This window comes from Nicotiana tabacum, chromosome 15 (assembly GCF_000715075.1).
Source record: "Nicotiana tabacum cultivar K326 chromosome 15, ASM71507v2, whole genome shotgun sequence".
In the NCBI taxonomy this organism is placed as follows: Eukaryota; Viridiplantae; Streptophyta; class Magnoliopsida; order Solanales; family Solanaceae; genus Nicotiana; species Nicotiana tabacum.
The window spans coordinates 17,075,894-17,097,732 of NC_134094.1; the positions used below are offsets into that span (position 1 = coordinate 17,075,894).

At 40.2% G+C, this 21,839-nt stretch overlaps 1 protein-coding gene across 1 annotated transcript in view; it reads left to right on the forward strand.

Moving 5' to 3' along the window:
* The first annotated feature begins 4,347 nt into the window (after positions 1-4,347).
* The window catches only part of LOC142169874 (pectin acetylesterase 8-like), a 34,978-nt gene continuing 17,486 nt past the window's right edge, over positions 4,348-21,839 (forward strand). Inside the window, exons 1-7 of the mRNA XM_075231815.1 lie at positions 4,348-4,396; positions 4,523-4,609; positions 16,386-16,468; positions 16,639-16,765; positions 16,866-16,945; positions 17,028-17,114; positions 18,093-18,217. Coding sequence (XP_075087916.1) covers positions 4,348-4,396; positions 4,523-4,609; positions 16,386-16,468; positions 16,639-16,765; positions 16,866-16,945; positions 17,028-17,114; positions 18,093-18,217 — 638 coding nt within the window. The remainder of the gene's footprint in view (positions 4,397-4,522; positions 4,610-16,385; positions 16,469-16,638; positions 16,766-16,865; positions 16,946-17,027; positions 17,115-18,092; positions 18,218-21,839) is intronic.

Here is a 21,839-nt window from a genome sequence, read left to right on the forward strand (position 1 = left end):
TGAGGACAAGAAAATATGGGTCATCATACTGCCGACCTCTGATGCGCTCATATAGGGAAGACCGAGCGATTGTACAAGCTAGAACACGTCTGGGCTCATAATCGTCCAACTTTATGAACTGATTGGCCAAAGCCTGAACATCTTATGCAAGCGGTCTTTCCCCAACTGGGATGTACGCAAGGTTGCCCATACTATCTTTCTACTCAAGGCATCGGCCACCACATTGTCCTCCTCTGCCTCAAGTTGATATCCTTTTGCTTGAACAAATATTATATGCTTCGATGATATGTGAATACTTCGCACCACACGCCGTAAAGGTAGTGCCTCCAAATCTTCAGCGCATGGACAATGGCTGCCAATACAAAGTCATGAATATGGTAATTCTTCTCATAAAACTTTAGTTGTCGCGACACATATGCAATCACCCTGCCATCCTGCATCAATACTGCACCGAGCCCAATACGAGATACATCACAATACACTGTGTAAGATCCTAAACCTGTGGGCAACACAAAAACCGGCTCCGTAGTCAAAGCAGTCTTGAGCTTTTGAAAGCTCAGCTCACATTCGTTTGACCATTTGAACGGGTCACACTTCTGGGTCAATCTGGTCAATGGGGCATCTATAGATGAGAACCCCTCCATGAACCGGAAGAAATAGCCCACCAAACCCAGGAAACTACGAATCTCTGTAGTTGAAGTGGGTCTTGGCCAGTTCTGAACTTCCTCAATCTTTTTAAGATCCACCTTTATGCCCTCTGTCAATACGACGTGCCCCAAAAAGGCGACTGAGTCCAACCAAAACTTGCACTTTGAAAACTTGGCATATAACTGGCTATCCCTCAGAGTCTGAAGTTATACAACCCAAAGATGTTGTACGTGCTCCTCTCGGTTGTGTGAGTAGATCAAGATATCATCAATAAATACAATCACAATGGAATCTAGGTAGGGCTTGAATACCCAGTTCATGAAATCCATAAATGCTACTGTGTATTTGTCCGCCCAAATGACATCACTAGAAATTCATAATGCCTATACCGAGTCCGAAAAGCTATCTTAGGGACATCAGATGCCCTAATCTTCAACTGATGGTAGCCAGAACTCAAATCTATCTTCGAAAACATCTTGGCACCCTGAAGATGATCAAATAAGTCATCAATCCTCCACAATGGATACTTGTTCTTGATGGTGACTTTGTTCAACTCCCGGTAATCTATGAACATCCTCATCGTCCCATCTTTCCTCTTCACAAAACAACAAAGGCATACCCCAGGGCGAGACACTAGGTCTAATGAAGCCCTTATCAATCAAATATTGCAACTGTTCCTTCAATTCTTTCAACTCTGGCGGGGCCATACGGTATAGCAGAATAGAAATAGGTTGAGTGCCCGAAGCCAAATCAATACATAAGTCGATATCTTTGTCGGGTGGCATCCCCGACAGATATGCAGGAAACACTTCTGGGAACTCACGAACAACTGGTACTGAATCCATAGAAGGAACCTCCGCACTAGAACCGCGGACATAAGCCAAATAAGCTAGACACCCCTTATCGACCATACGTCGAGCCTTCACATAAGAGATAACCCTGCTGGTAGAATGACCAAGAGTCCCCCTCCACTCTAATTGAGGCAACCCCAGAAAGGCTGAGGTCATTGTCTTGGCGTGACAATCCAATATAGCATGATAAGGTGACAACTAATCCATACCCAAGATGACATTAAAATCTACCATATCGAGAAGTAGAAGATCTATGCTAGTCTCAAAATCCCCCATAGTAACCACACACGAACGATAGACATGATATACAATAATAAAATCTCCCACAAGTGTGGTTACATACACAGGACGACTCAAAGAATCACTCGGCGCAACCAGATACTAAGCAAAATAGGATGACACATAGCAATAAGTAGAGCCCGAATCTAATAGAACTAAAGCATCTCTATGGCAAACTAGAAAAATACCTGTGATATTAGCGTCAGATGACTCAGCCTCAGGCCTAGCCGGGAAAGCATAAAATCGGGGATGGGCCCTACCACTTTGAACAACGTCTCTGGGACAGCCTCTAGCTAGTTGGCCTCCACCTTTAGCAGCCTGACCTCCACCTCTAATGGCCTAGCTTCCACCTCTAATGGCATGACCTCCACCTCTAATGGCCTAACCTTTGTCCCTAGCTAGCTGAGCGGGTGGTAGAGCAACCGATGCTGGAATCATGGTACGCAAACTCTATTATGGCGTGCCACTCAATTATCTCGGACATGACCTCCTTATATGCCCAATACTATCACACTCAAAATACCCATCCTATTGTTGTGGTTGCTGAAATTGAGCTGACCTGAATGGGCAAGATAACCACGGTGATAACTCTGAATTGGAGGCGCACTGATAGGAGCTAATGGTGTACTGTAAGTTGGCTGGCCAAAATAAGGCACATAAAAACTGCGACTCCATGAAGAATTGTGAGATGCTTGAAGTGCATATTGAAATGGCCTGGGAGGATGGCCTCTACCAAAAGTACCCCTGCCCTCGGATGAGGCACCACAGAAACCACCGGTATGACGAGGCCTCTTATCCGACCTCTGCCCCCTCTCCGAAGCAAGAATCATCTCGATCCGCCTAGCAACATTGGCAACTGTCTTAAAGGAAATGTCACCCCCAGTCTCCTTGGCCATCTGTAGCCTGACAGTGTAAGTGAGTCCATAAATAAATATCCTCACCCTCTCCCTCGCAGTAGGAAGCAAAATAAGGGAATGACGAGAAAGATCCATAAAACGGGTCTCCTACTGAGTAACAGTCATACTGCCCTGTTGGAGACGCTCAAACTGCCTGCGGTAATCCTCTCCCAATGTGATAGGGAGAAACTTATCTAGAAACAGCTATGAGAACTGCTCCCAGGTAAGTGCAGGAGACCCAGCTGATATGGTCAACATATAATCTCTCCACCACCTCTTAGCGGAACCCGTCATCTGAAACACAGTAAAATCGACCCCATTGGTCTCAACTATACCCATGTTCTACAGTACCTCATGGCAGCGGTCAAGATAATCATGTGGGTCCTCAGAAGGTGCACCACTGAAGTTAGTTGGAAAGAGCTTAGTAAACTTGTCCAATCTCAATATAGCCTCAGAAGACATGGCGGGCCTATCACCAACTGTGCCGCAATAACCGGTTGAACTACCCCAATTGGCGAGGATGCTGGAGTCTGACACTGGGGAGCCATCTGCTCCAGAGTGCGAGTAGCGGGAGTCTGTGCTCTTTCCCCAACCTGATAGATGGTTGGTGCCACCGGGAAGGCACCGGTCTGGGCCACACTCTCCAAAAGGCCCACCAAATGGACTAGAGCGTCTTGAAGCACTAGGGTGGCGATGAACCCCTTCGGGACCTGAGCTGGACCAACAGGTACAGTCTGAGCTGGAACCTCCTCATCAAAATCTACCTGAGGCTCCACTGCTGGTGCTGCTGCTCGAGCCCTAGGCTGAGCTCTGTCTCTGGCGCGACCTCGGCCTCGACCTCTGCCCCTAATAGGAGCTGCAACTGGGGGCTCCGACTGATGTCCAGCTGAAGATGCAGTACGTGTTTTCGCCATCTGCGCGAGAACAAGAATAGAAGAGTTCAAATCGAGGAAGGCTAAAAGGAGCTATTTGATATTTCGGAATACAGAATTAAGGGTTAAAGCCCTAGATGACCTATCAGGTCATCACAATGTGCATCATACATTTATTGTACTCAGATAATCACAAAGTATATATGTCACCAACTTTATATTTGTGAATTCATGTATAATTAGGTTAGATTATACTTTTGAGGAAATCCTACTCGATCTATTCTGTGTTTTTCCTATAATCTGATCGTAAGGAGAAACAACGTCACATGCATGGCTGTGCATTAATATGTTTGTCCTGCAAATATAAATGTGCTCCAAACTTTGAAAGCAAGAGTCACATAGTCAAAAACATTAATAGTAACCAAGTTAAAGAAGATTTGTCATACAAATTATTTATAAGCAGTTCAAATATTAAGTATGTTGGAGGCTGATTTATTTTATTGGCTGTGGAATTTGAAAATAAGCGTATCACATGCAGAGACTAACTTAATATGGGATACCATTTAATAAAAGCTGGCTGCTGAGTTTAGTTATGTTACAAAGACTTACTGGTTGATGTTATGATCACAGTGCTTTATAAAAAGGCTCTATATCTTACACTTCAAAAAACATCATCAGCTCCTTACTCCTTTCTTTTTTCTCTTTACAGCTTTTTAAGCTCTAAGTGTTCAACTTCTTCTGCTAGCTACAAAGAGAGACTAATTTTCCTAGCTTCTTCGACTTCAAGTCTTGACTGTTGGAATGGCGAAAGTGATGAATTTTAACTCAATTCTCATGGCTGCGGTGCTTTGTACGTATCTTACTACTAACAGTCAGTTTTTTTCTTTTTGCTATTACTAAAGTTATATAAAAATTTCGTTATAAATTGCAACGAATACAGAGTATTTTATTGACAACTAAACGTTACTTTGTTTAGTTTCTCTACTGTATCATTGGACAACAACTGAAGCGGACCTCATTGTTAATATAACCTACCTCGAGACTGCCATATCAAAGGGTGCAGGTTGTTTACTCGAAAAACGGATAGAATTGAATTTGTACGTAGTTCTAAGGATATGTGGTATAGCTTAATATAAATCGTAAGGATAAATAGAAATATCAAATATGGATTGCAAAGAATGCAAAGTAAACAAGGTTGTAAAGAAGATGATTTTTAGGACTAAACAAGTTGAATCAATTTTATGAAGCTTAAAAGAATACCTCTTCAATATAGGAGAATATGGTGCTTGAATTACAATGTAAGCCAAAACACTTCCTCTTTACAGAAATAATAACCATCCCCTTTATAGTAGAGGGATCTTACATTAGATATCATTAAAAATACATACTGGGAGACCCATGATAAATTAGCTTTTCCATAATTCCTGCCATGATTCTTCCCTCTAGTGGGATTGTAACGACTCTTGTTTATGAGCTCGATATTGGATCGAGTTTTCGGTCTTGACTCGAGCTCTCGATCTTGACTTTAGCTCGATTTTGACTCGGATCCTTAAATTTATTCGAGGTCAGTATTGTTCGGTCTCTGAATCATAAGCTCGATAACTTTACTTTGCATCATAATTCGACTTGGATTTGAGCTTGATAATGATATCGAGCTCGACATTGATCGGTCCTACGGGATCGAAGCTTGTTTGTACCATCTTCGGAACCCATCTCGAAGTCTTACTTCGATCCATTACGTTTTGACCTCGATCAATCGTACGAAGGCTGTAATCTATTTTGACCGTATACAGATAGTCCCCTCGTTTCTCGAGAAGGACGCGGTGAGATACGATATGATTTTTCAACGGCTCGATCGGATTATAAGCTGACATTTACATTGGGCTCGACCATGATGCACGTGATAGCTGTCTCGTCGATTTAGTCTTTCAAGGAATTTAATGCATGTACGACGGTGGTCGGCCACCGCTGATACTGAACTGCCATTGCTTTAACCTATAAACAACCTTTCCTTTTATCATTTACCACTTTTACATCTTCAATCTTCCAAATTAACCAAGTTATTTTTCATATTCTCTGAGTTTATTTGAAAATTTGTGATTCCTCTTTGCAAAATTCTTCTTCTAAACCACCAAATCTTTGTCACCTTCTTTAAATCCAAAATGGTGAAGATATCAAAAACCGTCCCCCATAAAGAAAAAGCTTCTTCTTCCGGCGGCATGTGTTCTTACCTTCGATTTCAAACTCGATAAAGGTTCGCCGGTTCCTGGACGATGTGAGCCCGTATCGAGGTACATTTGTTCGATAACCCGGGAGCACATCGAGCGGATAAAGAAAGATTGTAACTGGGATAACAAAGAAGTGGTAGTGCCGTCTCCCGAAGAGGATATTACTACTCACGTGAGAAATTTTTTAAGCGTGTATACTTACCGTTTTATGTTAGGTCCCCTCGACTCTGTTATCATTGATTTTTGTCGTAAATACCTAATAACCCTAGGCCAGATACATCCTTCCTTTTGGCGGATCGTTATTTTGATCCGATATTTTGTGAGTAAAATCTAGGGGATGCCTTTCACCCTCGATCATCTTGTCCGATTATACCGTCCTTGCCTTTTTCGAAGAGGGTTAATAAAACTCTAACTTCGAGCTACCAAGGCCTTATTCTCGAGTATAGATGAGGATAAGGATCGAGGTTGGATGGGCAGGTTCGTTCGAGTAAGGACTTCATACCTGATTCCCCCCCGAGAAGTTGCCTTTTCCCGAGGAGTGGAACATGAAGCGTAAGGGTAATTCTGCTGTTATCTTCTATTATTTTGTTCTTTCATTTCCTTTCTCACCAATATTCCCCTTTTGTGTTGCAGTGGTTCTCTGGATGCCCGGCCAGTGCCAGATCTCAAGAACTGGGTACGTGATCTGGTTTGGACCTCCTTATACGCCGAGCGCTCATGGTGCGACTTGTCAAAGGGACGATGGGAGGCCAAAATTAAGGTAAGCACCTTTCTCGTATCTTTTGGTAATTTGAATAAGATGCTTTTAACATACTTTAATAAAATTTTCCGTATGTAGGTGTGGGCAAAGATGGGATTTTGAGGCCCTCATCAGTCAAGGAAGAGGCTTCGGCCTCTGTCCCAAAGACGGTGAAAGATATTAAGAGGAAAAGATCCCCCGTCCTCGAAGATCAAAATCTGAAGAAGAGGACGGCTAGTAAGCTGAACAAGAATATCATTCCTTTGACCATAGAATCCGTTTTGCGTCTGAGGGATGAAGAAGAAGAAGAAGAAGAAGAAGAAGAATAAGAAGAGAATGATGGGTCTACGCTAGCAGCCCGAAGGAAGAAGGCCACCGACGTTCCGCAGGCAGCTGTATCGATAGTGGTTCATAAGGCTCCGCCTCGAACTGAGGATATATCAGAGAGAGATTCGGACGAAGTCCCCGGGTTGTTGGAGATCAACGATGCTTCCCATTGAAGCCAACATATGGGGGATATGTCTAAAGGGGCTCTTTCGAACCTTTTCGAACCAAAGAGAATGCCCCAGGTGATTCACTTGGGGTAGTAGCAATCGAAGACTCGCCCTCCTTCCCTACTTTTTCTGCAGGGGCGATTCGGGAAGCCCAAGCTTTGGGGGCCCTCGAATTAGATAAGCCTCATGATTGAGAGGATCTTTTTCGTGACCTGTTTATCAGTGTCGAGGACACTACCGGTACAAGTGACGCATCAGATCTTTTTCACGGAGTGCAAAATGCTTTGAATCAGGTAAGCCTTCAATTATATGGCATTACCTTTAAGTTTACTTTTCTTTTCTAACTTCGTTTCTTCTTTCTTTGCAAGTCGCGGAAGTTATCGAGAATCATGTTCTCGATCGTGAAACGAGCTGCGTCGATATGAGGACGAACTTCAACGGGTTATGGAGAAGAGGAACTCCCTAAACTTCCTCTTAGGCCAAAGGGGAGAGAAAATAAAAGACCTCCGATCTAAATTGGCCAAAGCTCACCAAGATCAGATCGATCTATCCTAGCAGGTAATAATACTTTTAAAAGCCTATGGGCTCGATACCGGAGCGATGGCTAATTTTTTGGTCTCACAGCTGCAGCATAAAATTGAGATGATCAGAAAACTTCGTGAAGTCGATGTGATAAGAGCAGAGTCTTTGAAGTGTAAGAAGGAATGGACCGCTTTGATGCAGAGAAAGAAATTGCTCGAGCCCAATTGTCTTCGGCCGAAAATAAACTTCAAAAAATGATGGAGAATGGCTCGGTCCAAGCAAGAAGAATAGAGGAGCTCGAGGCTCGGTTGGCCCATGAACTTGCCAAGGACAAATCTGACGCCGAAAAGGCAAAGGCCGATGCGGATGCACTCGTGGACGTCTATCGGGCCGATGCTGAAGCTGCCCAGGTCCAAGCAAGAGAGGCAGCCGAGACCACCGATACTCAAGCACATTGGGTCCCCGAACTTGCTAAGTGACGATCTCGTAGGGAGGCCCTCGAGGAGATCCATGCTCGAGGTTTTGACCTCGCTGAATAGAACTCGAAGCCGATACTGAAGCCTTGGTTTTCGATGACGATGATGATGATAATGATGATGATGATGATGATGATGGGAGTAAGAGCGGGTCCATGAACGGGAGGGGGGGCCGATATAGACCGCTCCTGGGGATAACCAGGAAGCTTAGTCCTTAATTTTTATGTTGTAATATCCCTTTTTTGCCGACTTGCTTCTGTTCTGTTTCCTGTCTTGTGAAGATTTTATTCACACCTTATGAATATTTTCACAAGGATTTAGGTAACTTAATCAAATTTATACTTCGTACCCTTTATAAACGAGTGAGCGCTTACTCAAACTTGAAATAAGGTAGCTCATATGCTTAGTAGTCGAGTTGAGTGATTGTTTGAACATAGGCTTACTCAAACTTGAAGTGATGTAGCCCTTTAGGCTTATTAGTTGAGTGAGTGATTTGAACTCGAAGTAATATAGTCCGTAAGCGTAAAAATCGAGTGAGTGTTTGTTCGAACTCGAAACAAAAATATCTCGTAGGCTTAGTAGTCGAGTTAATGATTCGAACTTGAAGTAATGTAGCCCATAGGCATAATGGTCGAGTGAGTGCTTGCTCGAACTCGAAATAAAAGTAGCGCGTAGGCTTAGTAATCGAGTGAATGATTCGAACTCAAAGTAATGTAGCCCGCAGGTATAATGGTCGAGTGAGTGCTTGCTCGAACTCGAAATAAATGTAGCTCGTAGGCTTAGTAGTCGAGTGAATGATTCAAACTCGAAGTAATGTAGCCCGTAGGTGTAATGGCCGAGTGAGTGCTTGCTCGAACTCAAAATAAAAGTAGCCCTTTAGGCTTATTAGTTAAGTGAGTGATTCGAACTCGAAGTAATATAGTCTGTAAGCGTAATGATCGAGTGAGTGCTTGCTTTAACTCGAAATAAAAGTAGCATGTACGCTTAGTAGTAGAGTGAATGATTCAAACTCAAAGTAATGTAGCCCGTAGGCATAATGGTCGAGTGAGTGCTTGCTCGAACTCGAAATTAAATTAGCCCGTAGGCTTAGTAGTCGAGTGAATGATTCGAACTCGAAGTAATGTGTCCCGTTGGTGTAATGGTCGAGTGAATGCTTTGTCGAACTTGAAATAAAAGTAGCCCATAGGCTTAGTAGTCAAGTGAATGATTCGAACTCGAAGTAATGTGGCCCGTAGGCGTAATGGTCGAGTGAATGCTTTCTCGAACTCGACATAATAGTAGCCCATAGGCTTAGTAGTCGAGTGAATGATTCGTACTCAAAGTAATGTGGCCCGTAGGCGTAATAGTCAAGTGATCGCTTGCTCGAACTCAATCCTATTTGCATAATAAATCTCGAAATAGTGGGATGTTTCTTGGATATAAAATATCGGTAAAGAAGAGAACTTTCTTTGAAAGTCATTATACATGTGTTCATGTTTTGCGTCAGGGTTCGGGCCAATTACATGAGCATGGTTTGTTTTGACAATTTGGCTCTTACAACTTTTCCTATTGGAACCCTGTTGTTAAGAAATAACTTTCTTACATCAGAACTTGGTATATTTGAGGGCTAATGCCTCCCCCCCCAGTATTCGAGGTTTATTGTAAAGAGGCCTCAGATACTATCGAATTGTTTCTAAGTTTAGCACGATCACTAGTTGCCTCATTAAAAACCTTGCCGAAAAACCCATTAGGGATAAAAACCGGTCCAAGGAAAAAAGAGTGCAATGCGTGCTTTCATACATAAGGCTTCGTGTTGAAGGATCCATCCTAGTTTCGAAATGTAAACGAATATGGGAGGATCGTACCTTAGCAGTAGTGTCGTTTAGGTGTGACACATTCCAATTGCTTGATAGTTGTTTGCCGTTTATAATACCGAGCTTGTATGATCCTTTTCTGACATTTTTGAGAACCTGATATGGTCCTTCCCAATTCGGTCATAGTTTTCCTTCGTTTGGATTTCGGGTGCCGATGGTGACTTTCCTTAGCACTAAGTCCCAGAGTTTAAAATGGCAAAGCTTGTTTCTTCAATTATAGTATCTTTCGATTCGCTTCTTTTGGGCGGCCAATTGGACGAGAGCAACTTCTCATTTTTCATCTGATAATTCGAGGCTAGTGTTCATAGCCTCATTATTTGACTCTTCTGTTGTGTACCAAAACTTGGCACTGGGTTCCCTGACTTTGAATGGAATCAAGGCTTCGGAGCCATATAGTAAGGAGAACGGGGTCACCCCCGTACTAGATTTTGATGTTGTTTGATATGTCCAAAGAACTTCGGGTAGGATTTCTCTCCATTTTCCCTTAGCGTCGTTCAGCCTCTTCTTTATGTTTTGAATAATAGTTTTGTTTGTTGATTCGGCCTGTCTGTTATCACTGGGGTGATAAGGTGTTGATAATATCCTCTTTATTTTGTGGTCTTCGATGAATTTGGTCACTTTGCCGCTAACAAACTGCTTCCCATTGTCACACACTATTTCGGCGGGTATTCCGAATCGACATACGATATGATCCCAGATAAAGTCTATAACCTCTTTCTCTGTTACTTTTACGAAAGCTTGTGCTTCAACCCATTTAGAGAAATAGTCAGTCATAAATAAAATGAATTTAGTTTTACCTAGGGTCGATGGCAGAGGGCCGACGATATCCATTCCCCATTTCATGAATGGCCATGGGGATAGGACTGAGTAAAGTTGCTCTCCGAGCTTATGGATCATTGGTGCAAACCTTTGATATTTGTCACAATTTCGAACAAACTCCTTTCCATCTTTGACCATATCGATCTAATAATACCCTACCCTGATTATTTTTTGGACTAATGAATCGGCACCAGAGTGATTCCCACAAGTGCCCCCGTGCACCTCACGCAGGATGTGATCAGTGTCTCCTGGACCTAAGCATACTTCCAATAGTCCATCAAATGTCCTTCGATATAGCGATCCATCTGCAGTTAATGTGAATCGAGAAACTTTGGTTCATAGGGCCCTATAATGTTTAGGGTCCGATGGGAGCTTTCCATTCTTTAAGTATTCAATATATTTATTCCTTCAATCCCAAGTTAAGCTCGTAGAATTTATCTCGGCATGACCTTCTTCGATCACGGTTCTCGAGAGTTGAACGACAGTCCCCGAGCTTATCTCGCCTTCCTCGACTGATGATCCCAAATTTGCAAGTGCATCAGCCTCACTGTTTTGCTCTCGTGGAACATGCTGTAAAGTCCATTCTTTGAAATGGTGCAAAGTGACCTGCAGTTTGTCCAAATACCTTTGCATTCTATCTTCTCGAACTTTAAAGGTTTTGTTTACTTGATTTACTACCAACAAAGAGTCACACTTGGCTTTGATGACTTCTGCTCCTAAGTTTTTAGCTAGCTCTAGACCTACAATCATGGCATCATACTCGGCCTCATTTTTAGTCAACCTAGTAGTTTTGATAGATTGCCTACTAGTGTTACCTGTGGGTGGATTTAAAATGATTCCTAGCCCGGACCCCTTTACGTTCAAAGCCCCATCCGTAAAAAGGGTCCATATCCCTGATGACATACCCGATTTCAATAAGAGTTCTTTTTCGACTTCGGGTATGAGGGTCGGCATGAAATCGGCCATAAAGTCTGCTAATATTTGAGACTTGATGGCCGTATGGGGTTGATATTCGATATCATACCCACTGAGTTCGACGGCACATTTGGCCAATCGGCCTGATAGTTCGAGTTTGTGAAAAATATTACGAAGCGGGTAAGTGGTTAATACGCATATGGGGTGACATTGAAAGTACGGTCTTAACTTTCTAGAGGCGCTTATAGGTGCAAGTGCCAATTTTTCTAGGTGCGGATATCTAGTTTCCGCTTCTCCTAAGGTTCGACTTATATAACAAACGGGAAATTGCGTACCTTGCTCTTTTTGAACTAGGATATCGCTTACCGCGATTTTTGATACTGCCAAGTACAAGTAAAGTCTTTCGTCTGTTTTTGGAGTATGAACCAGTGGTGGGCTCGATAGATATCATTTTAATTCCTCTAATGCCTGTTGGCATTTTGGAGTCCAATTGAAATCGTTCTTCTTTCTGAGTAGAGAGAAAAATTTGTGACTTCGATCCCATGACCTCGAAATAAATCGGCCTAAGGCTATAATCCGTCTCGTTAGCCTCTATACAGATTTCACATTGTCCACGATGGTGATGTATTCGATGTCCTTGATTTTATCGAGGATAATCTCGATCCCCCAATTTGACACCATGAAGCCGAGGAACTTGCCCGAACCAAACCCGAAAGCACATGTCTCGGGGTTGAGATTCATGTTGTATTTCCTTAAAATCTCGAATGTTTCCTGCAAATGGGTCAAATGGTCCTCTGCGCGCAGGGACTTAACTTGCATGTCATCAATATAAACATCCCTTAATTTACTTATTTGTTCCTCGAACATTTTATTTACTAGGCATTGGTAAGTAGCTCCCGCATGTTTTAGCCTGAAGGGCATTACATTATAACAATATGTTCCATACTTGGTGACAAATGAAGTCTTTTCCTGGTGTTCTGGGTTCATTTGGATTTGATTTTATCCGAAATAGGCATCGAGAAAAGTAAGGATCTCGTGGTCGGCCGGGGCATCAATCACGCGATCGATGTTGGGCAGTGGAAAGGAATCTTTGGGGAATACTTTGTTCAAATCCTTATAATCTACACACATCCTAATTTGTTTCCTTTTTTAGGAACTTAAACTACATTGGCTAACCATTCAGGATATTTCACCTCCCGAATGGACCCTATTTTGAGAAGTTTGGTTACCTCGTCCTTTATGAATGCATGATTTACCTCGGACTGGGATCTTCTTCTTTGCTTTACCGATCTGAACCTAGGGTCCAAGCTCAACCAATGTGTCGTTATATACGGTAGGATTTCTGTTATATCTAAATGGGACCAAGCAAAATAATCCATGTTATCGATAAGAAATTGAATAAGTCTGTTCCTGATTTTGGGGGTTAATCTCGTTCCCAGGTATACCTTTAGTTCGGGCAAATGCTTGATTAGTATGACTTGCTCCAATTCTTCGATCGTTGATTGGGTGGCGTTGGAATCATCGGGAAGTACGAAGGATCCAGGAATCCTATTATCATTATCTTCACCGATCTTCTGACTTCTGTTTGGGTTAAAGTCTGTGTCTGTGACTGCTATTTGGCACTTTGTTCCCCTTTTGAGATCAATCCCTTTATTGTCGAAGGCAATGATATCGGATTCGCTTCCTCGGCAGCAAAAATTTCTCTTAAGGTCGGTTGCTCTTCGTACACTGTTATGACCCCCGTCGATGTTGGGATTTTTAGAACCTTGTGTAGAGTCGACGATACAACTCTCATGAAGTGGATCCATGGCTTTCCAAAAAGGGCATTGTACCTCATGTCACCTTCGATTACGTGGAACTTCATTTCCAGGATGGTCCCGGCCACATTTATCGGCAGAATTACCTCGCCTTTGGTAGTTTCACAAGCCATATTGAATCCGTTTATAAACAGGGTCGTGGGTACGATCTGCTCCTATAGACCGAGTTGTTGTACGACCTTTAACCTAATGATGTTGGCCGAGCTCCCTGGATCAATTTACACATGCTTAGCTTTAGTTTTATTCATAAGTACGGATATTACCAGTGCATCGTTATGAGGTTGAATGACTCATTCTTCATCTTTATCATTGAATGACAAAGTTCCTATGGGTGCGTAATCCTGAGTTCGTGATTGCTTTTCTCTCACAATCGATGTCTTAGTTCGTTTAAGCACCCGCCCTAGAGGGGTATCGACGCCGCCGATGATCATGTGAATGACGTATTGTTGTTCTTTTTGTTCGTTCTACTTGCCGAAATACCTTTTTTTGAAATGGTTCTTCACACTGTCGCTTAACCATTCTAGAAGGTGCCCCTTATTGAATAATCGGGCTACCTCCTCTCTTAGTCGTTTGCAATCTTTCGTTCTGTGGCTATGGGTGCCATGATATTCTCACATTTGGTTGGGATTTCTCTGGGCAAGATCGCTCTGCATGGGTCGGGGCCATTTAGTGTCTTTGATGCATCCGATAGTCGACACGATAGCGGATGCAACAATGCTGAGGTTATACTCCAATAACCGAGTCGCTTTCTTAGATTCGGTAGGCCTGTCGAACCCATTTCAATTCATTAGTCCCCGAGACCCTTGACCACGATCACTTCTTTTGTTGATTTGTCCGGTGTTACGTTTCGATTCATTGATTCTATGGTTTTCGTTATACGGTCGATATCGATCCTTGATCGAACCTTGTTCTCGATTGATATCCCTTCGAGCAGCGGGTTCAGCCCCCAACTGATTATCTTCGACTCTAATTTTTGATTGGTACCGATTGTGCACGTCAGCCTAAGTGATAGCTGGGTACTCAATCAGGGTATGCTTCAGTCGCCGTGATGCCGTCGAACTTCGTTCAATCAAACCTTGAGTGAAAGCTTGAACAACCCAATCATCTATGACTGGTGGAAGATCCATTCGTTCCATTTGAAAACGAGATACGAACTCCCTTAGCATCTCGTTATCATTTTGTCTTACCTTGAAAAGGTATGTTTTCCTCGTTGCGACCTTTATAGCCTCGGCGTGTGCCTTTACGAAAGAATTTGCTAACATGGCAAATGAATCGATCGAATTCGGTGGTAGGTTGTGATACCAAATCATTGCTCCTTTCGAGAGGGTCTCTCCAAACGTTTTCAACAACACAGATTCAATTTCATCATCTTCCAAATCATTACCCTTGATGGCGCACATGTAAGAGGTGATGTGTTCTTAGGGATTGGTCGTTCTGTTATATTTGGGAATTTCGGGCAAACAGAATTGTTTGGGGATTGATTTTGGGGTCGCGCTCGAGGGGAAAGGTTTTTGCACAAAATTTTTGGAATCCAACCCTTTTATCATTGGTGGAGCCCCCGGGATCACGATTGCGGGAGTAGTCCTCGATTTCTGCTCATTTGAACTAACTATAGCTGGCTTCATTCCGTGGGCAATTTCTCGGGGTGGACTGGGCTCCGACCTACTTGGTAACTGGGTTTGGCTATGCAACTGAGCTATCGCTACCTGTTGGGCTTGTAACTTTTCAAAAATCATACGCAAGCTGACGCTATTTTCGTCAGTGTTATGGGTGTTTCGAGCTGCATACCGAGTGCCACCATGAATGCTATTTTCAGGTTCAGAATGTATGTTTGCCACAATTGCCACATGTGAATTGATATCTATCGGCACTCCGATCCGAGCTCCAACGGTGTTGACAAGTGGTCTTTCGGCACTGTGTGTCAAGTTGTTTTTCTCATCTTGAAGACCAACTTCGTTGTCGATAGGTAAAGCCATTTGATTGGTAGTTAGTTGTTGCTAATCCGAAATCCGAGATACTATCGGAAACAAGCGTAAACAGTGTATTTTTGCAGATTCGTATCAAATAACCACTGTTATCCTTAGCCCCACGGTGGGCGCCAAACAGTTTATCCGAAAAACGGATAGAGTTGAATTTGTATGTAGTTCTAAGGATATGTGGTATAGCTTAATGGCAAACGTAAGGATAAATAGAAATATCAAATATGGATTGCAAAGAATGAAAAGTAAACAAGGTTGTAAAGAAGATGATTTTTATGACTAAACAAGTTGAATCAATTTTATGAAGCTTAAAAGAATAACTCTTCAATATAGGAGAATATGGTGCTTGAATTACAATGTAAGCCAAAAAACTTTGTCCTTAGAGAAATAATAACCATCACTTTTATAGTAGAGGGATCTTACTTTAAATATCATTAAAAATACATAGTGGGAGACCCATGATAAATCAACTTTTTTATAATTCTTACCAGGGTTCTTTCCTCTAGTAGGATTGTAACGGCTCCTGTCTATGAGCTCGATATTGGATCGAGTTTTCGGTCTTGACTCGAGCTCTCGATCTTGACTTGAGCTCGATTCTGACTCGGATCCTTGAATTGATTCAAGGTCAGTATTGGTCGGTCTCTGAATCATAAACTCGATAACTTTACTTTGTATCATAGTCCGACTTGGATTCCAGATTGATAATGATATCGAGCTCGATATTGATTGGTCCCTCGGGCTCGAAACTTGTTTGTACCATCTTCGAAACCCATCTCAAAGTCTTACATTGATCCATTACGTTTTGACCTCGATCAATCGTACGAAGGCCGAAATCTATTTCGACCGTATACATAGGTGACAAGTTTTTCCTTTTTATGTTTGTACACATTCTTACAGTTTTACTTTTATATTGGAAATCTTGTCTCTCGTTTTTTTTAAAGTAATACTAGTACGTATTTTTAGTTGATGTTATTTTCGTTAAATGTTATTTTTACAGTATGCTTGGATGGAAGTGCTCCCGCATTCCACTTTTATTTTGGAACTGGATCAGGAATGTATAGCTGGCTTATTCACCTTCAGGTTAATCACACTCGAAATTTATGTTAGTAGGGTAGTGTATATTTGGGATCTTTGTACAAATAGTCGGTCATATTCATCGTTTACTTTTTCTACCCATATACATAGATTATGGCTAATTCGTTTTATATTTTACTTAATATTTTGGCTCATCTTTAACTCTAAATTTCTAGGGCGGCAGATGGTGCGAAATCACTTCAGACTGCCAAGCTCGTGCGGCTACCGACTTATCTTCGAAAAATATGACAAAAATAGCATATTTTACTGGAGTTCTAAGCATCGATTCTCAACTTAATCCAAGTGGTTTAATTATACGCGCTATGTGTATTTACCCTTTTTTCCCTTCTCTCTTGCAGCACTATGTTGTAGCAATAACACTAACTAACTCAACGATTTTTAGACTTCTACAACTGGAACAGAGTCAAGGTTAAGTATTGTGATGGGTCATCGTATACTGGCGATATTGAAGAAGTTGATCCCGTATGTGAAATCTTCTCATTTGTCGTGTTAGAAGTTTATCTTTGTAACTCAATGTCTAACTAGAAATGTCAAAATATTTCAGGATACTAACCTCCACTTTAGAGGAGCAAGAATTTTTGAAGCTATCATGGAGTATTTTTTAGGTCAAGGGATGATTTATGCTCAAAATGTATGTCTTCTCCCTACCCCGCTACACTCCCCCCCCCGATTTCTGATCTCTAAGATGGCTAAAATACAAAATGGTTTCAATTTTATGACATGCCATTAGTTTCATAACTAATATATGCGGTATCATGTTTCTTTTGTCTTTAGTGCTCAAAATGTGATCTCGTAATAAAATTCTCTTAAAGTCGGTGGTCTATATTTTAAACAAATATTTTCTTATTTTAATTTTAAAATCTAATTTTAACTAATTTATTGAACTTTAACAAAAAAACAAATTGACCAATTTTAGAATTTACTAACTCTTAAGAAATTTGATCGATTATAAAATCTTTTTAGCATTTATAAATAACAAGTTATTATTTGAAAAAGAAGACAATAAGAAAAGTTTAACAAACTAAATTAAATTAACACCAATAATCAAAGAAAGAGAGCTTATACACTAAAAAGAAATTTACGTAAAGAATTTCTTCATAAAATAAATTAAATTAAACTAACAAATGACAAATAATTTCAACAAATATATTTGCATGTCTTAGCAAATTTAATGAAAGGGGAAACTAAACTTCAATATAATTTCTATTGAATTTATGTAAAGAAATTAAACTATAAAATAAAATTAAAAAACGGCAAAATATATACTACAAGGAAAATAATTTGATTTGGTTGCAAAGACAATTACATTAGTCTATGCTGCTATCTTTATGGAATTGTTTCCTTTTCTGATTCTTGTTGCAATTTGTACAAACAAAAAAATAAAGTTGGCACAAAACATGAAAAGGATTCGAACACACGACCTAACCAATACTTTAAATCCGCTCGACCACTTTCGCTAGAGCAAAGCTTATGTCAAGTGGGTTCAAATATAATTTCTATACAAAATTTACCTTGCTTTAGACGTAATTTATATATATACGCAGTTTTATATTTTGACGAAGCGGGTTCAGTTGAACCCACTTATCACCACGTGGGTCCGCCTTTGCAGGCCATCCTCAGTGGAACTTCAGCAGGAGGGTTGGGTGCGATCCTGAGTTGTGATAAGTTTAGATTATTTCTCCCATTAACTGCTAGAGTGAAATGCGTCTCGGATGCTGGTTTTTTTGTCAATAAGTAAGTTTGCTGACTCCACTCGAATTTCTAGGCCTCATTTGTTTTTTATAAGATTAAGACGTCTGAATCTGAATACACATATGAATATCATGATGTGTATTAATATTAAAACATTTGAATCTGATTACACATCTGAATATTAAAATGTGTATTAAGATCTGAATACTAAATGATTAAGACCGTTTGATTTTTAACATCTGAATGTATGCAATCTATCTTTATTTGAAAATTAATAAACATAAAATTCAATTAAAATACGAATCAATATAATATTCTATGGCAGTTGCTGATGGTGATGGCTAACAGTGGTGCTAGTGAATCCTGACTAGAGGCGGCGGTTGGTGGTAGTTTTGGTTGATGGTGGTGGTTCAGGGTAGTAGCTAGTGGTAATTGGCAGTGGTGGATATTATGATTGAGGATGGTGGTGGTGGGTGGTTATAGTTAGTAATGGCGGGTGGTGGTGGTAGTTATGATTGAGAAAGGTGGTGGTGGGTGGTGGTAGTTTATAATGATAGGCAGTGCCGGCTAATGTTGTTGCCAGTGATGGGAAGGTTAGTTGTGCTAGTTGAGGTGAATGAGTGTTGGTTATGGTTGAAAATGATGGTAGTGGAGTGGTGGGGATGGTGGGTGATGGTAGTCGATAATTATGATTATCCAAAATATCACCTTTAAATTTAATAATTAATTTTGTATTCTAAGACCTCAAAAAGCACTATTTATCAATCATCGACTTGCGTGCGTAGTCTGCAAAATTTTCCGAAAAGTTTTCAGGTAAAAAATGGATTAAAATGTGAATTAGAACTTTAAAACTCAACTAAGTTGACTTTGGTCAACATTTGAAGCAAATGGACTCGAATTAGTGTTTTGACAGTTCCGGTAGGTCCGTATCGTTATTTGGAACTTAGCCATATGCCCGGAATCAAATTCCGAGGCCTGTAGCCCGGGTTATGTAATTTTGATAAAAAATTAAAAGTTTAAGTTCAAATAGTGATCGGATGTGAAATTATGTGCAAACGACCCTGGAATAGAATTTTGATGATTCCAACAGCTATGTATGGTGATTTTGGACATAGGAGCATGAACGGAATTTTATTTGGAAGTCTGTAGTGGAATTAGGCTTGAAATATCAAAAGTTGAATTTTTTGAAAGTTTGACCAGGGGGTTGACTTTTTGATAACGAGGTTGGAATTCGATTCTGGAAATTTGAATAGGTCTGTTATGTCATTTATGACTTGTGTGCAAAATTTGAAGTCATTCCGAATTGATTTGAAGTGTTTCGGCACAAGGTATAGAATTTGAAAGTTCAAAGTTCATACATTTTGATTTGAGGTGCGATTCATCATTTTCATGTTGTTTGATGTAGTTTGAAGCATAGACTAAGTTCGTATTGTATTTTGGGACATGTTGGAATAATTGGTTAAGGTCCCGAGGGTTTCAGGTAGATTTCGGAAGGTAAGCGGAATGGATTTCGGACAAAGAGGGTTGCTAGAAATTTCTATTGTGAGAAATTTCGTGCGTGAAGCCAACTTTCGAAGCTTATATCTGGCAATTCATAAGTAATCAGAACATTTTCGAAACATCAAAGTTGTTTTCAAATCATTCATTATTTGGACATTTGTACAGAAAGTTATGATGGATTGAATGAAGGCTGCTAGAGCAATTTCGCCATAAATATCTGATGTATAGAGTCGACTTTGGAAGCTTATATCTCGCAATTCATAAGAAATCGGAACATTTTCAAAACATGAAAGTTGTAATCGTTTGATTCAAGTTTCCATAAAGTTAAACCATTCATCATTTGGACATTTGTACATAAAGTTATGATCTATTGAATGAAAGCTGGTACAAGCAAGTTCTGGTGGACTTTTAGTGACGGATAGGCAGAAACTTAAGGACCAAAAATGGTCATTTCCTTAATTTTGTTTTTGATTTTTGGAGCACGGTTCTTAGGAGATTTTCATGGAAAAATATTGGGGTAAGTGTTACTTATCCTATATTGATTATATTTCATGATTCAATACTCATTTACATCATGAATCTGTGAATTTATGGAAGAAAACTCAAGATTGTTTCAAAATCTTCCAAAAACGAAAATTTAAGATTCGGAGGTCGAGTTGTTATCAGAATTTGATAAAATCGGTATGGGTGGACTCGTAATTGAATGGGTTGTCGAATTTTGTAAGTTCGCCGGATTCCGAGATGTGGGCCCCACTGGCAAATTTTGAGCTAATTTCGAATTTTATTGAAAAATATAATATGTTATGAAATTGATTACTATAATTTTTGTTGACTGTATCAAATTAATTATGACTAGATATGAGTCGATCGGAGTTGGAAAATCGAGGAAAAAGCATAATACTTAGTTAAATTGGAGCAAGTCGAGGTAAGTGACTTGTCTAACCTTGTGTGGGAGAAAATTCCCCCCCTAGGATTGATAATTGTACACGGGCTAAATGTGAAAGATTATGTTTTAAATTATGTAGATCATTGTTGTGCATTAATTAAATTATTTTATTTTGTTATATTTCTTTTATTCTGTGCATTATTTGAAAGTTGATTTTCTTTAAATTAAATATTATTTATATGAAGTATTTGACATTTTTAAACTTGATATTGAAGCAACGTATTAAAGATTTTGAAATATTACTTTCCTGAATTATTTACTTCTGAATAATTTTGTAAGATTTTCGTATTCATTGTGATGGATCAGTGAGCTCTTTATTGTGAAAAAATATAATTGTTGAATTATTTTGACATGAGCCGTGAGCTCTTTATTGTGAAAAAAAACTATTGTTGAATTATTTTGACGTGAGCCGTGAGTTCTTTATTATGGAAAACTATTATTGTTGAATTATTTTGACATGATCCGTAAGCTCTTTATTGTGAAAAAATATTATTGTTGAATTATTTTGGCAAGTTAAATTATTTGAGCACCTGAGGTGCAAATTGTGATATATTGATACGCATACAGTGGTATAAGGTCTGAGTATTGAAATGCATGCGGTGTGATAAAAGTGGCTTGATACGCGTGGCTACTAAGGGAAACTACTAGAAGTCATACGGTGTGATAAGGATGGCTAAAACGCAGGATGCTATTTCGGGAAAAATGTTTTCTTTCAAATAAATTGTGAAGACTCCCGCGGTGAGATACGGAAATGAGATATTATGAATTTATTTATGATTTGGGACTACGAGGAGGTACCTCGGGAGTGACTTTTTTTTCAAAAAAAGTTTGATTTATGGCGGCAGTTGCCTTTGATTATTTGTTGTGATTTTTCTTGAAGTTGAATGGAAATTTTGTTTTGTTTTCACGAGATGTTATTTGCCATCATTTTGTGTAATTAAACGGTAACATGCTACTTGATTCATTTCCATTGTCATTTTATTTTATTATATTGTTAAATATTTTACCATGCCAATTATTATTTTCCAGTAGGGCCTGACCTGACCTCGTCACTACTCTACCGAGGTTAGGCTTGGCACTTACTAGGTACCGCTGTGGTGTACTCATACTACGCTTCTGCACATCTTTTTGTGCAGATCCAGGTACACCTTATCAGACCAGGCATCAGTAAACTAGCTATACGCCTGGACGTCACGGTTACGGATTTTGGGGTGCTTT